The following is a 14,787-nucleotide window of genomic DNA, read 5'->3' as shown; positions in this document are numbered from 1 at the left end:
AACTTTCCTCAGCTAAGTGGTGGTGGTACAGGAGTTAATCATCCCAACACTCAGGAGGCAGAGGCAGGTAGATCTCTATATGAGTTCAGCCTGGTCTACAAAGCCAAATTCTAGGATAGCCAGGAATATACAAAAATCCTGTTTCAAAAAGCCAAGAGAAAAAAAAAATAGTAATAGTAGTAAATAAAAACCGAACAGTTAAAGTGACTGAAGTGAATGTTTACCCTAACTTGACTCTTGTAAAATGTGGGGCTGGGGCTCAATGATTACAAGTGCTTACTGCTCCTGCAAAATGCAGAAGCCTGGGTCAGTTCCTGAAACCCACAAAGCAGCTCACAACTACCTGTAACTCCAGTCCCAGGGGTTCCAATGCCCTCTTCTGAACTCAGTGGGCTCAGGCAAGAACATGAAGCACATACATACACTCAGGTATGCATGCAGAAAGTAAATAGTTAAAAGATACAATAAAGTAGGGCGGGGTGGTGCACGCCTTTAATCCCAGCATTCCAGAGGCAGAAGCAAGCAAATCCATGAGTTTGAGCCCAGCCTGGTCTACAAGAGCTAGTTCCAGGACAGCTAGGACTGTTAGACAGAGAAACCTTGGGGGGAGGGGGAAGGTTACAATAAAATATGAGCTTAGGGAGTTCATCTTCAGATCTTGTGCACCTACTGTCCAGGACAGATAACAATGGTGCCGAGTGCTGGACTGCTCAAAATTTACTTTCCAAGAAATTAGAAGAGATATTTCTAAATTACAATCTGTATTCAAGATTCCATACTTGCAGGGGTGAAAAGATGGCATAGTGGGTAAAGGTGTTTGTTTAATGAAAAGTCTGACAAGCTACACACACACACACACACACTCCATGCACAGTCTATGTAAAGGCAGATGGAAAGAGGTTTATCAATTCCACAAGGTAAGCTGTCCTCTGACCTCTCACTCCGTGGCAATTTTACACACACACACACACACACACACACACACACACACACACACACACACAGTTTTAAAGATTCTGCACTAACCTATCCACTTCCAGGAGGAAGCACTTTTTGTACTGTAGCGGTTTGACATTGAACACACAAATCACACTTGGCTATTAAGCATCCATTGATGGTCCTTAACAAGTGCCAGGTCCACACACAAAGACGAGTATGTAAGACAAATAACAATCATTGCATTTCAGAGGCTCCATAAGGAATAATCATGTTCGTAGCATTGAGCTTCTTGGCCAAAGTCAATCTATAAACTATATTAAAGACCATTTCTCTGAACGGACAATGGCAAACTGCATCCATCCATCAGGCCATCAATCAATATTATAAGATCTAAAGCAACTCAGTTTGAGCACAATTCCCACCTCTTCAAAAATAACAGCAGAGTAAGAGTCCTAAACAGGTACTTCATGACTAGAGAAATGGCTGGGTAGTTAGGAATTCTTCCTGTTCTGTCAGAGGACACAAATTCTGTTCCCAGCACCTACTTCAGCTGGTTTACGATCCACCTGTAACTCTAACTCCAAGGGATCCAACCTCCCCTGCTGGCACCTAAACACATATGACATTTACTCACACAAATAAATGCAATACTACTACTAATTTTCTTAGTATTATTTCATCAACTAACTTTAAGGATGTACAGGCCAGGCAGTAGTGGTGCACATCTTTAAACCCAGCACTTGGGAGGATCTCTGTGAGTCTGAGGCCAGCCTGGCCTACAGAGAGAGTTCCAGGACAGGTCCAAAGCTACAGAGAAACCCTGTCTCAGGAAAACAAAAAAGAATGCCGTCCAGGTTTACCAACCAAACCTGAACTACTATGACTACAGGGCTGTCCAGAATACATAACTCTGAAGTTGTCAAGATCTTTCAAATGCAGAGTTACAACAAATATACCCACAAACAGGTCAAGAACTTAGCAGATTCCAACACAGCCATAGGAAACACTAAGACGGTGAAACCATTCTTTCAAGAATTTTATGGTTAGTATGCCATCTCAAAGTCACTGTGACACTAAGGGAAACTACAAGTCCAGGAATGGCTGTACGGTTTAAATTCTATAAAGCCCATGAAATTAGAAAATCATTATGGATAAAGGGCAAGTTAATATTTTGGAAGCCTCAAGCCTTCCAAATACCAAACCCCAACTGATGAGAGTAGAGGCTTCACACTTGGCCCTGTCTCTTTTAAATTCTTTCCTACCCAGTAACTAGTAAGTGTTAAGTGTTTGGGCTGGTTTTCTCAGGCCACTGGAGTCTCCAGATCTCCTGACCTGGAGTGGGAAAAACTACAGGCAATCAAAGTCAGCATTATCTAAGTTTCTTTCTTTTTTCTTAATTTTGCTTTAAAACAACCTGATAGTCTTTGAAACAGAGCTGAACCTAAAAATTATCATCAGGGCCATAATTACATTCATATTCCCTGCTATTATCTGAGCTAAATCAAACAGGCTCTCACGGAAACACCAATCTTAAAAAAAAAAAAAAAAAAAAAAGACCTCCACTTCTTGTGAAGTAACTGGTATTAGTCAGTGAATTTAGGTTAGTTTTTTTGGGGGGAAGGAGTTGAGAGGAGGGTTTGGGTGTAATGGTAGTTGTGAGACAGGGTCTCACTATGTAGACCAGGCTGGCCTCAAAAATCAGAGAGATCCACCTGCCTCTGCCTCCAGAGTTCTGGGATTAAAGGTGTGGAACTGACACCATACCTAGATTGGAGAATTTAGTCTTAAAAGACACTGACAGGGGCTGGAGAGATGGCGGCTCAGAGGTTAAGAGCACTGATTGCTCTTCCAGAGTCCTGAGTTCAATTCCCAGCAACCACATGGTGGCTCACAACCACCTGTAATGAGATCTGGTGCCCTCTTCTGGTCTGCAGCATATATGTAGGGAAAATGCTGTGTACATAAATAATAAATAAATTTTAAAAAAAAAGACACTGACTAATTATTCCAGTCATTTCACAAGGCGACGGAGTCAGATTCTTTTTTTGTCTTGTTTTGATCTTGAGACAGGCTTCCTCTGTGTAGCCCTGGCTGTTCTGAAAACTGGTTTTATAGACCAGGCTAGCCTTAGCAAGTAAGTTTATAATGTACAGCTCAACAAGGGAGGGAGGGAGGGAGACTGACACTGAGCCTTCAGTATCTTTCTCATTTCTGGTATTCTAGAAATGTAAATCCAATCCAACAAGACCTCATGCCAAACTACAAATCCTTTTCCAAAGGAACAAGGTTTTAACTCAAAGTCTCCTAAGCCAAGCTTTTGGAACACATTTATTTCACTACTGAAACTTAGAGCATTCTTTCCAAACTTCTGTCGGCTTTCTCTACGTAACTGCAACTGACTTTTAACAGGGTTTTATGTCTTCAACTTAGCATGAAGTCAAACCACAGAGGTTCCCTTCCAGGGTGGCATCTCCTACTTGGTATTAGAACTACCTCTCCCACTTCTCCATCCTGTCTGTGCTGCCCCACAGCACTGTCTTCGCCCCTATCCCTTTTTAAGCAGGGTTATTTTTTATTCCTCAGGAGGCAACTAGCATTATCTTTGCCTGAAAACTGTTTATTAATTTGCCTGTCAAACATTCTATAGAGCCGTTTACATCTTACTACAGAAACCTCCTGGGTACATATTGACAGCTCAGCAAGTATTTACACAAAGCTCTGAAACATTTGGTTCTTTCAGAGGCAGAAGCTGCTGTGTCAAGCCGAGAATCAAACACCTTTTCTTCTACCTTTTTTCCTCCTCTAGAGAAGCAAGCTTCCCTCTAGCACAGCTCCAATCTGCAGAAACCACACTTCTACACTATTAAAAGGAAAGGAAGAGAAACTGAGATGTGTTGGGGGAAAAAAGCACTTCCAGGACTACAGCAAGCCACACCATGTAGTTCCTTAAACAGAGTAAGGGAAGACAAACGACCTAAAGAATCTACAGTCTAACACTTAGTTTTTCCTCTTCCCAGCTCAGGAACTTTGTTTCTCTCAGCAAAACTTACAGGGCAAGTCCAGGCACTCAGATCACAACCAACTGCCCAAACCAGACCCAGACCTGCCCCACCGCTGAGCCTCTCAAGAGCTAAATGCTACCTCTCCTCCTGCTCTACAACCCTCCTCAAAGCAGTGAGCTGATGTTAAATTGTATCAATATCCACTTCCTATCCCACACCAGTGGCTTGCCTCCTGGCGATCCTGAAGTCACTATTTTCAAGTTTTAATGAAGGAAGCCTGCCTAATATTTCAGTACCTTAACTGCTGCAAAAAACCTCCAGCCAGGTGAAATGACTAATGACAAACAGATTAACAGTTTTGAGACAAGTTTTTTTCTTTGTAGCACTCAACTTCTTTGAGCTTGTCCCTGAAAATCCCAGGAGATAACAACCTTGAGTTCCTTAAGCCTAGGGGAAGAAAGATAACTTAAAAACATCACTGAAATTCAGGTCCAAGCCTTAACTCCCAAGCTCCACAGACACTAGGATCGATCTCTCTCTCTCTCTCTCTCTCTCTCTCTCTCTCTCTCTCTCTCTCTCTCTCACACACACACACGCACACGCACACACGCACGCACGCACCCCCCTGCCAGGTGTGTGCGTGCTGCTGAAAAAGAAACACATATACTATAGAAGACTATGAAAGAAACCAACGAGTTTCAACATAAAGCTAGCTTAGCTTATTTGGTACACCACCTAGCTTCATTTAACTAAAAACACAAAAGACTTGCCCTGGGTCAGTTTCATGAGGAACCTAAGCCTCCCTGACTCCTGAACTATAAACTCTCTGACCCTTCACCACTAGGCAATACAACTCAGTGTGCAGTTAAGGACCAATCTAAACAAACAAACCAAAGAACAAACAAACAAAGATAAAAGCTAGGTGGATTCAGAATCTCTTTCAGAGCACCAGGAATCACAGTTCACTGGAAGGGTACTTATCAATTTATTCTGTATACTTTATCAAATTGTTTGTAAATGAGACAGTTTCTTGCTATGTAGCTCTGCCTGTCTCCAGAAACAGAAATCACATGGTCCCCCAGCCTCCTACTGGATTATGACCATGTGGTACTTTTTCCCCCTTTATACAGGGTTTCTCTCTAGGTAGTCCAGGCTGGCCTGGAATTCACTATGTAACCTAGGTTAGCCTTAATTCAAGATCTTCCTGCCTCAGTCTTATGAGTGCTTGGAAAACAGGAGTCAACTCCCATTCCTGGCTCTTGAACACCATTTTTTAAAACATCTGCATGCTGCCATTGCTTCTAAAATGTAGAGATTTTAAGCAAATCAATACAATCTTTTGGTCTAGGCCAGGAAAGGGCCTAGACCATTACTTTGTTAGCCTACTTTCACATTTTTAAGCAGTTCACCAGCCGCTGTGTGAAACGCCTAGTGTGGCTGACATCACAGCTGTATAAACTGAAACAGATTATAGCAGAGGGAGGCTTCAACTGAAGGGGAAAAGTCCTCACCCAGATCAGTACAGAAGTCAACCTTGCTGTCTCCTCTCTCCTCACTCCACTACCCCAGCTCCCCGCACCACCATCATCAACAACAGGGAGATATGAAGTCTCCACCGCTGGATCTTCTCTGTGTGGTTTTCCTGGCCCCTTCTAAGAGAGAACCCTCACTTGTTCTGTATCCCAGCCAGAACAGGTATCTGCCACATATCCTGATAAATGCAGGATTCTCACGTTTTCCAGAAGTCTGAAATATTAGTGTCCAGCAGAAACTAACAGGCTTGCTTCTACAGTCAAATCCAGAACTATTCACTTTAGCTCTGCTTGGTTTGGTAATCGGAGTCTCTGTGGCTCAAGCTGGTCTCAAACTCCCGATCCCTCTCCACCTCATAAATACATGTGCCACCACGTCAATCTATATTTCATTTTTTTAATATAATAGACTAGTATTACTTAAGATATACTGATAAGTGACCTCAGTAAAAATCTTTACATAAACTAACTCCCTTAGGCAACCTAAAACTCTACTGTCAGTCCCATATGAAACATGCTACTCGTTTAAAAAGGATGAAGGAAAACTTTGCTGTGATGGTCCTAATCCCTATGAAAAACACGTACTAATCTTTATTTCTTAAAATCAAAGTCAAATAACAGCATCACCTCACTTAACCATGTGTTAGGAAAAAAATATTCTTTTGTTGTTTTGTGTTTTTTGAGACAGGGTCTCATTGTACAGCCCTGAACGGCCTAGAACTCTATACAGACCGGGCTGGCCTGGAACTCACAGAATTCCACCTACTTCTGTCTCCCAAGACCTACCCACACCTAAGCCTAAAAAAAAAAAGTCTTTAAACTATGACTGGGTTGGGGAAAGGAATGACGTTCCTTAAAAATACACAGGGACTAGCAATATAGCTCAGTTGGCAGAGTGCTTACCTAGCATGTGTGAAGTCCTGGGTTCAACCCCCAGCTCTACATTAAAAACCTGGCTTAGGGCTGTAGAGACAGATGATGGTTCAGCAGTTAAGAACACTTACCGATCTTGCAGAGGACCTGGGTTCAGTTCCCAGCACCCACAGAAGCCCACAACTGTCTGTAACTCCAGTTCAGACACCTAGTCATTTCTGGCACCTGTATACATCTTCTGCACATAAATTCATGTAGGTGCACAATCACTTTCACACAAAAGTTTTAAAATCTACAAAAATAGAATAAGCATATATAGATCCCATAACTTCGGGGTAGATGCAAGAGGATCAAGAGATCAAAGTTATCCTTGCTTGAGTTCAAAGCCAAGAGACTCCAAAGGGCATGAGAGGTTTATCCCCAGGAAATAAGCAGACTGAAAGTCAAGTTTGTCCCCCTACAGCCGTGGGGCTACAAACTTGAGACACTCAGACTGAGCTTACAAGACTCAAGCTGTACTATCTCGTCCACAAGTCGCTGTTCTCCAGCTCATTCCCTGCATCTCAGAACTGAAATGAAACTGAACAGAAAATTTATTTTCTGAGTGCTGGGACCTGGTGTGATCAAAAAGAGTTTAAAAAAATCCATCCAACAGCAGCAGACTCAGGATTCTAACCAAGGGCTGAATCTACATTCTTATTATGTCCCCTGCACAGAACATATGGTCACTACCTAGAAACATAGGGAATGCTCAATTATTTAATGACCAAAACCAGAAATTACTGTACCACAAAAGTTGATTTAAAAATAAAACAGCTCCCGCCTGTAATCCTAGCACTTGGGAGGCAGAGACAGGAGTTCAAAATCAACCTAAGCTACACATACATTGTAAATTCCTGAACATCCTGAGGTACATAAGACTCGGACACAAAACAAACAAAACTCAGTTTTTGATGAGTCTTGACACTCACCCCTCATTATTTCTTCTAATAGTTCAAGAAAGGAAAATTTCTTAGTCAAAACAAAGCGAGGAAAAGCAGACATACATCACAGAGTGACTGGAGAGGCTGTGCACACTGTCAGAATTCTAAGACAGAACTTATCCTCGAGGCCGCAGGAAAAAAGTCAGTATGTTCCTATTCTCAGAGATGAGGACCACTGGACAAGACCCTAGCATCGCAGGAGAGCTGCCTTCCAAGGCTATTTTCAGAGTTCCCAGCTCAACAGAAAAATACAAAAGTAGTTCTACAATGAGGAGGGATGCGGGAAATCACTATCCCACGAACACAATCCAGCACAAAGGTACAGCTGCTGGGAATGGGGATCTGAGGACATTCCTCCCCTCTGTGGAAATATCACGTCCTTCCCAAAGCACCAAGGAAGAGGAAAGCAAAGTAAAAATCAAACAAATTGTAAGAAAAGGTACCAAAAAGTGACCATCACAAGTGGCATTGTAGGTCATATCTTTACACCCTGAAAGATAAAAGGGAAGAGGTACACAACTTAAAATACAAAGAAAAACACTGACCAGTCTCTATTTTAAAGCCCTAAGAATGCTGACAAAACAATATTCCAGGAATAAGTCGTAAATGTCGTGAAAAAGGACTTTTTGGAGACAATCCCTCTCTAAATCTGGAAGACATCAGCATCTCTTTCAATTTAGTTCTTCTCTCCAAAGTTCAACTAACAAAAGAAAAGTGTTAACAAGATTCAACATGTAAACAAAGAAAGACGCAAGCCTTGCTTAAAAGGGAACTCTTGATCCTAATACCAAATTCTGTCAGAAAGCTTTAAGCAAAAATATTAACAAAACCCATCTTCTTCCCCTACAGATCCCTACATTTGCCATTCAGTAAAATAATTTCAGTCTTGTAAAGTGGAACAGTGTCAAAAATTACTCAAGACAAATGTATCCTCAGAGCCATCAAAGAACTCATTTATACCATCAGGAAAGTCACAAAACCAAAACAAACAGCAAACCCATTGTAGAGAAAAACCCAGCTACTGTTCCAACAACACAGAATCTATTTCAGACTGCATAAAACATAACAAGCAAAATAAATCCAAGGTACAAGCAAAATGCCATCGCCTCCTCTTTTGTTTCAGGCACAATGTAACAAGGGCAGCCTGTCTGGGGCTCTGCTCCTGCTGATACAGTATTGCTGCTTAAACCTCCCTCCTCAAGGTCACAGCCAATTTCAGCTCCGAAATAAAAGGAGGATAGTGGCAGCGATGGTTTGGGTTATCACTGGCAGAAAAGCAGAGTGTAAAAGTTTATGAGCTCATCAGGATTGTTGTACCATTACATCAGAGGCAATTATAAATGGCCAAGAGCAGAAGATGGGGAGCCAATCAGATCACAGATAGGATGTCAACCTAAGACCAACTGTCTCCTGGCTTTGACAGAAGGATTTTACCTCCATAATTCAAATCCCAAACCAAAGCAATCTGCACTTACTACTCCAATCACTCAGCTGTTTACCAGCACTTCCAGAGAGAAGCCCAGGCCACTGGGCCGGCTGAGCCTAAGACAAGAGGCGGCCCGGGCGGCCCAGGGCGAACCACGGTCGGCCTCAAGCTGCCCCCGAGGAGGCCCCAGCTCTCCCCCGAGGTCCCCCGAGCCCTAGGGGCCACTCTTTAAAAGCACTTGTTAGGGGACGGCCTAGAGGAAGGCAAGGGGGACAGAGGAGCGGCAGGTGAGCAAGAAAACGTTGCTTCTTTCTCCCGCGTTCCTGACACTGCCTACACCCCTATCCTGGACCCCCAGCACCCCCTCGCCCGGGCCAGGCTCTTCCAGGCCCACTTTGCTCCGCACCCCCCTGAAGACCCCCAGAGTTCGAAAGGACGAGCGGAGAGGGAGAAACCGGACAGACACCTCTGGAGAAGCCACACACAAAGGCTGATCGAGGGAAAGAGAGGAAGGCAGACAGGCAGCCATTTTAAGAGAGAAGAGCCAGACAATGGCAGCTCCCCGGCAGTGGGGGCCCAGGCCTGAGGGGAACCCACGGACGAGGCCTGCTCCCCAAGGCCGCCACCCACCCACCCCCCCGGCCCCGCTCGCCCCAGCCCCCTCCCCACTCAGCTGTGTACCTGAGGGGTCCGGGCGAGCGGCTGCCCCCCGCCGCCGCTGCTCCCGGGGCTCATGGGCGCGTGGTGGCTCCTTTGTTGGGCCCCTCCCGAGGCGGCCGCTGCTGCCGCCGCCGCCGCCGCCGCAGCCCCCCAGCACTGCGAGGCCATGTCCGCCGGGCCCTTGCCCGCGCCCCCGTCCTGGGGCCCGCCGCCGTAGTCGCCCCCGGGGTAGCCCTGGTAGCCCCGGGCCGAGCTGGGCGACGTGAGCAGTTGGTTGAGGGTGGGGGTGGCGGTGGGCTGGGGAGTTCCCCCGCCGGCCGCTGAGGGGCCGCCTCCCCCCATGGCCCCGAAGCGCTGCTGAGCGAAGGACGAAGACGACGAGGAGGCAGAGGCGCTGGAGGAGGGAGGAGGCTTGGAGCCGGCGGCCGCCGCGCCGGAGCCCGAAGTGCTACCTCTCGGGGAGCTCAGCGCGTAGGCCTGGGGGGGCGGGGGGTAGGCGCTGCGGTTGGGGTAGTAGGAGTTGTACTGGTGGTTGGGGAAGCCGTGGTCGTGCGAGTTCTGCTGGGGCCCGGCGTAGGGCTCCAGGCCCCCGCCGCCGCCGCTCTGCAGCGCTGCCAGGCCAGGGCTTTGTTGTCCGCCATGTTGTTGGTGGAAGACGGCGGCCGCGGCGGCGGCGACGGCAGACGGGCTCCGGCCGTAGGGTGGCCCGAAGCCGTAGGCGGGGGGCGGCAGGGCGGCCGCAGCTGAGTGAGGAGGCGCCCCCACCCCGTCGCTGCTGCCGCCGCCGCCGCCACCGGGCGGCTCCGGGAGGTTATTGTTCAGGGCGGGCCTAGGGCCCGCGTTCCCGTTCGAGTTCTTCAGGTCCGGCTCCGAGCCGGGCCCGCCGCCGGCTCCGCCAACGCCGCCGCCGCCACCCCCATTGCTCTCGGCCCCGTCCTGCAGCTCCTTTCCCAGCGGCTGCGGCGGCCCCACGGCGGGGCCCTCGCTTTCCTGCCCGGCGGCTGCCTTCATTTCCCCGCGCTCGGCCGCTGCTGCCGCCGCCGCCTCGCCCCCCGCCTCCTCCCGCTGCTGCTGCTGCTGCTGCTCGGCTTTCTTCAGCTCCGAGGGCGGCGGCGGCGGGTTGCCCAAGCTGCTGGCGGCGGCGGGGGCGACCTGCGCGGCCATGATCCCCGCTGTCTCGTCCGCGGAGAGACCCGGCCCTGTCTTCGTCTTCTCCCCCCCTCCCACCCCGCCCCGGGGCCGAGTCCCCCGGGCTGCCCTCCCCACCCGCCCGGGCGGGCCTCGCGGGGCTCCGCTGCTGCGCTGCGCTCGCTCCTCTCCCCCCCGCCCCGCCGGCTCAGGCTCCGGGCTGGCGGCGGCGGCGGAGGAGGAGGCGGCGGCGGCAGCCGAGGCGCCGGCGGCTCAGCTGCTCCCGGCTCTGTAGGCTCGGGACCCGGCTCTCCCGGCTCATTCCCCCCAAGCCCTTGCCTGGGAATGAGGGGGGCGGTGGAGGCTCCGCTCCCCAGGGCCTGGCCCCGCTGTGACTCTCCGCTTTCTGCTGCCGGAGAAAGGAGGAGGGAGGGAGGGAGGGAGGCGAGGGGGAGGGGGCGGGAAGGGAGGGAGGGAGCAGGGGGGAGGGGGGACCCGGGACGGGCGGGCTGGAGGGCGCGCGGCAGCGGACGGGGCGCCGGGAGGCAGAGTAGGAGCGCGGCTCTGGCGGGCGCCCTGCCTCGCCTCCCCGTCCGCGGCTCGGGCCGAGGCTGCTGCGCGGCGGCGGGCGGGCGAGCGAGGGAGCGAGCGAGCAGGCGGGCGGGCGAGCGGGCGGGCGGCGGGACTGAGCGGCTAGAGCGCCCCACTCTCCTCCGAGTCCCCCTCACTCCGACACGAGGCTCAGCACTGCCATTTTACCCAGCGCCGTCGCGGCCGCCCGAAAAACCCGGAGTGGAGCGCGGAGCGGGCGCAGGCCGTGGAATGGACTCGCTCCCTTCCCCTCACAAAGGAGGAGGGGAGAGAACGAGCCGCGGCGGCGGCAAGCCCTCAGCCTCTTTCGCTCGGCAGCGCCGCCGCCGAAGGCTTCTGGGAAAACCCGGCCCGGAGCAGGCACCGCCGGAGCCTGCGCCGCCTCTCGCGCGGCGTTCCCATCCCGGCCTGTCCCCTCCCGGCCGCCCCAAAGGGAGCGGGCCGCGTGAACTTTACCCGCGCCTGCAAAATTGGCCTGAGCCCGAAACCGCGGCCGCCGCGGCCCGGGCCTGACCCCCTGGCACGGGGCCTGGTGTCTTGGCTGCGACTTAGCATGTCGCCAGCACTTTGCTGCTTCAAAGGCTCTCGCAGACCTGCTCGGGAGTCCCAGCTGAGGTGGCCCCGCTTTTCACCCCCTTGGGCTAACCCCAAAGGAGGACTGACCACTGTTCAGACTCGCCGTCCTCCCGGTCCCTGCCCTCATTAGCCCGCCCTGACAAGGCCCCGGGGGCATGAGGTCTGGATTAGCCCCATTTTACCGACTGACAGAAGGGAGGGGATTGCCCAGGTCACTCAGAGTCAGAGGGCAGAAGAGTGTGGCTGTGAAAAGTGGAGTCACCAAAGCTACATCTTGGCTACTTAGCCGAAGAAAGGAGAAAGAGAGAGAAAAGGAAAACACTCCAGTTGTGAGCAAATTCAACAATGGATCAGAGTGTCAGAAGGGGTTGAAATCAAACGCGGGCATCCCACCACCTCACTTTTAAGATGGTGGCTACTGATCTTTGGGGGCCTAAGACAGTCCCCCAGGCCAACCAAGCTCCATGAGCTCTTCCTGGGAACTCGCTCACAGAGTCAGTAGCCCAGTCTCCTAAGGAAAACTGGGAACAGCCCACAGCAGGGGCTCTAGGGACTGACAGAACCTCAGTGTCCAAAAGCACTGCAGAAGAGGGATGCAGAAAATGGAAACCGTTTTTTCTTTAAAGAGAGGAAAAGCAGAGCCTAAGAGGTCACAGAAAGCGGATGCCCCTCAGATCTGTTGTCTGTCCCAAGGTGTAAAGACTCCTTGAAGTTTACCAGAAACCCTAAGGCCAGGTTTATCGGAAAAGATCAAGGCATTCGGAGTTGTCGCCTCTACAGGCCTCGCCAACCCCACAGCAGCCTTTTCTTCTCTGGCAGGCTTGGAATGCTCTGACAGGGCAAGCTAGGAGAAACCAGAGGGAATTCCAGCTTCTCACCAGGCCAAGGGAGCCGGCATCGCCCACAGAAGCCCCCTTCCCCCTCACACTGCATAGATGGAGACTTGGGGCCACCGGCCATCATTTTAGAACTTGTGGATTCCACGGGCCCCTAGAGTTCTGACCACTCTGTAGGTCACCACAAATGATCCCCAAAGGCAATCAAGAACACTCTACCCTACAAACCTGTCTGGTGATCGAGAGTGGGGAGATGGCCTGAGCCCCAATGCTTACCCATCCCCCAACCAAGAACCAAACGAACCTGCCAAGATGATGGGACTGGCTGGTGTGGACCAGGGCCCTCTTTCCTTCACAGTCCTCTGGAGCAACAACTCCACTGGTGCATTAGGTCCTACAAACCAAATTATAGGTTGCCTCAGAAATGGAGCTTTGCTATTTAATCAACTGCCTCAGAGCTGCCAAACAGTCCTGAGTCCCGCACACAAATGAGGAATTTTTTACATGCAATTACCCTGCCATTTTCCTCAGAGCTGGGGTGTAATGGGAAACCTGGAGCCCAGTGAAAATCTGGAAGTCAGAATGGATTCGTCTTCAGGGAAAATCCACATGGCCTTCTTCCATGACCGGGAATATGAAAAGCGCCAAAATCCCTTTCCCTACACGTGGTCACGCTGTTTTGAAAACAGCCACCATTTTAATCTAGCAGTGAGGCAAAGTGCATAAAAATATAACCACCTGGGTCAGGAGAGCGAGTGTGTTTCTTCCCTACTTTTTTTTTTTTTAAATGCCAAATCTTTAGAGTCTTCCACTCAAAGCTCTACAACATTAGGCTAAGGACTGCCGGGCTGAGGAACTTTCTTAGAAACTGGTCCATCCGCTTTCCCCAGGGGCACAGGGACGGGAAAGGGGGAGGGGAGGAGCGGGCACGTGGCTGGCCCGAGCAGCGAGACCCCGACTCGGGGCCGTGGGTCCTCCCCTCGGTATTTTCCCCCCCCCACAGCCCCTGCCTTTTCACCCCACACCCAGGCAGCTCAGGAATCCCGGCGCAGATTAGGAGGCTAGGACAGCGCTCCCCTCACGAAAGCGCCTATGCCACCGACAGCCTGATGGCAAATATGGACTGAATCGTTGACATGGAAACCGGACTAAAGTCTCGTTCGCTCGCTCTCACAGGAGAGTTCTTATCGCCGAGCCCCGCAGGACGGCACTCGGCAAAGGCGGACCGGATCCGGGGCCGCGCGGATCGGGTGCCGCTTCTGGGCGCCGGAACTCCGGCGACTGCCACAGCCAAGGAAAGGGGGCTGGGCTGCCGGCAGCCAGCGGCTGAAAATGGCAGAGGATGTGCTCTCATTTTCTCGAGCTGCACAGTGTGCATGGATTGGGCCCGCGGATGAGGGATGAACCTAGGAAGATCCCACACAGTCAACCGCAAAATGTGGAAGCTGGGCCCGGAGGGCTCGCTGGAAGAAAGAAACGCTTGTAGGGAGGACCAGTGCTTCCTCCCTCGCAGTTTGCTCACTCTTAAAGCCTGAAACACAAAGCTCCTCAAATAAACAAAAGGTCGGCCTCGCCTCCCCGCAGGCCTCCGGTCCCTGCTCCACTCGGGCCAGGACGGCGCTGGCGACGGGGAAGGGGTCGGCCGGGCTCCGGACTGGGGCGTGCAGAGCCGGGCTGTGGCCCCCGCACATTCCCGCCGCGGCGCCGCAGCAGACACCCAGCCGAGCGCTCTCAAGTGCGAACTGGAGCTGCGAGTTTGAGCAAAAGGGCAACTGTGTCAGTTGACGGAAGCCAGAAGCAGAGTTCAAAGCCTGGCGTGGATTTCCGTCTGGAGCCGTGTTTCTTAAAGTTTGTAACTCCGAGTGAAGAAACAGCCCCAGCGGAGGCTTTGGGATCAGTGTGAAAGTCTAGCACTACCATCTGACAGTGAGCCGCAAAACTTTGGGCTGCATATTAAGCGAGGAAAGTGGATTGAAGCTAGAGTCAAGGCAATTCATTATGCTGCCGGCTCGCAGACAGGAGCGCTAAGACATGAACTGGATTGTCGCGGCCCGGGGAACGGAGTCCGAATGACGCTCACCGCTCTTCGCGGTAAACTTGCGCCTGCCAAGGACCTAAGAAGATGTCCAAAGAGCGGACCGGGAAGCTTCCAGCTTGGAGCGCTCTCACACTGCTTTTCTGGAGTCTTTTTCCATTCATTTCTAAATCTTAAAACAATTTGGGAGATTGTACATTCTACAA

General features: G+C 50.9%; 1 protein-coding gene across 2 annotated transcripts in view; it reads right to left on the bottom strand.

Moving 5' to 3' along the window:
- Arid1a (AT-rich interaction domain 1A) overlaps positions 1 to 12,926 on the bottom strand; it is a 76,683-nt gene extending 63,757 nt beyond the window's left edge. The window contains exon 1 of one of the 2 annotated variants that reach the window (XM_048434071.3): positions 12,851 to 12,926. Coding sequence is in view for 1 of the 2 variants with exons in the window: in XM_048434070.3 (XP_048290027.2) it covers positions 9,437 to 10,579 (1,143 nt within the window). In the remaining variant the exon portion in view is untranslated. Of the gene's footprint in view, positions 1 to 9,436; positions 10,620 to 12,850 lie in introns of those variants that run through there. The other variant, XM_048434070.3, reaches the window with a different exon arrangement.
- Between the last annotated feature and the right edge of the window lie 1,861 nt (positions 12,927 to 14,787).

Source organism: Myodes glareolus, chromosome 3, assembly GCF_982192425.1.
Source record: "Myodes glareolus chromosome 3, mMyoGla1.1, whole genome shotgun sequence".
In the NCBI taxonomy this organism is placed as follows: Eukaryota; Metazoa; Chordata; class Mammalia; order Rodentia; family Cricetidae; genus Myodes; species Myodes glareolus.
The sequence above is the reverse complement of the archived record's forward strand: the minus strand, read 5'-3'. Positions and strand labels throughout refer to the sequence as shown.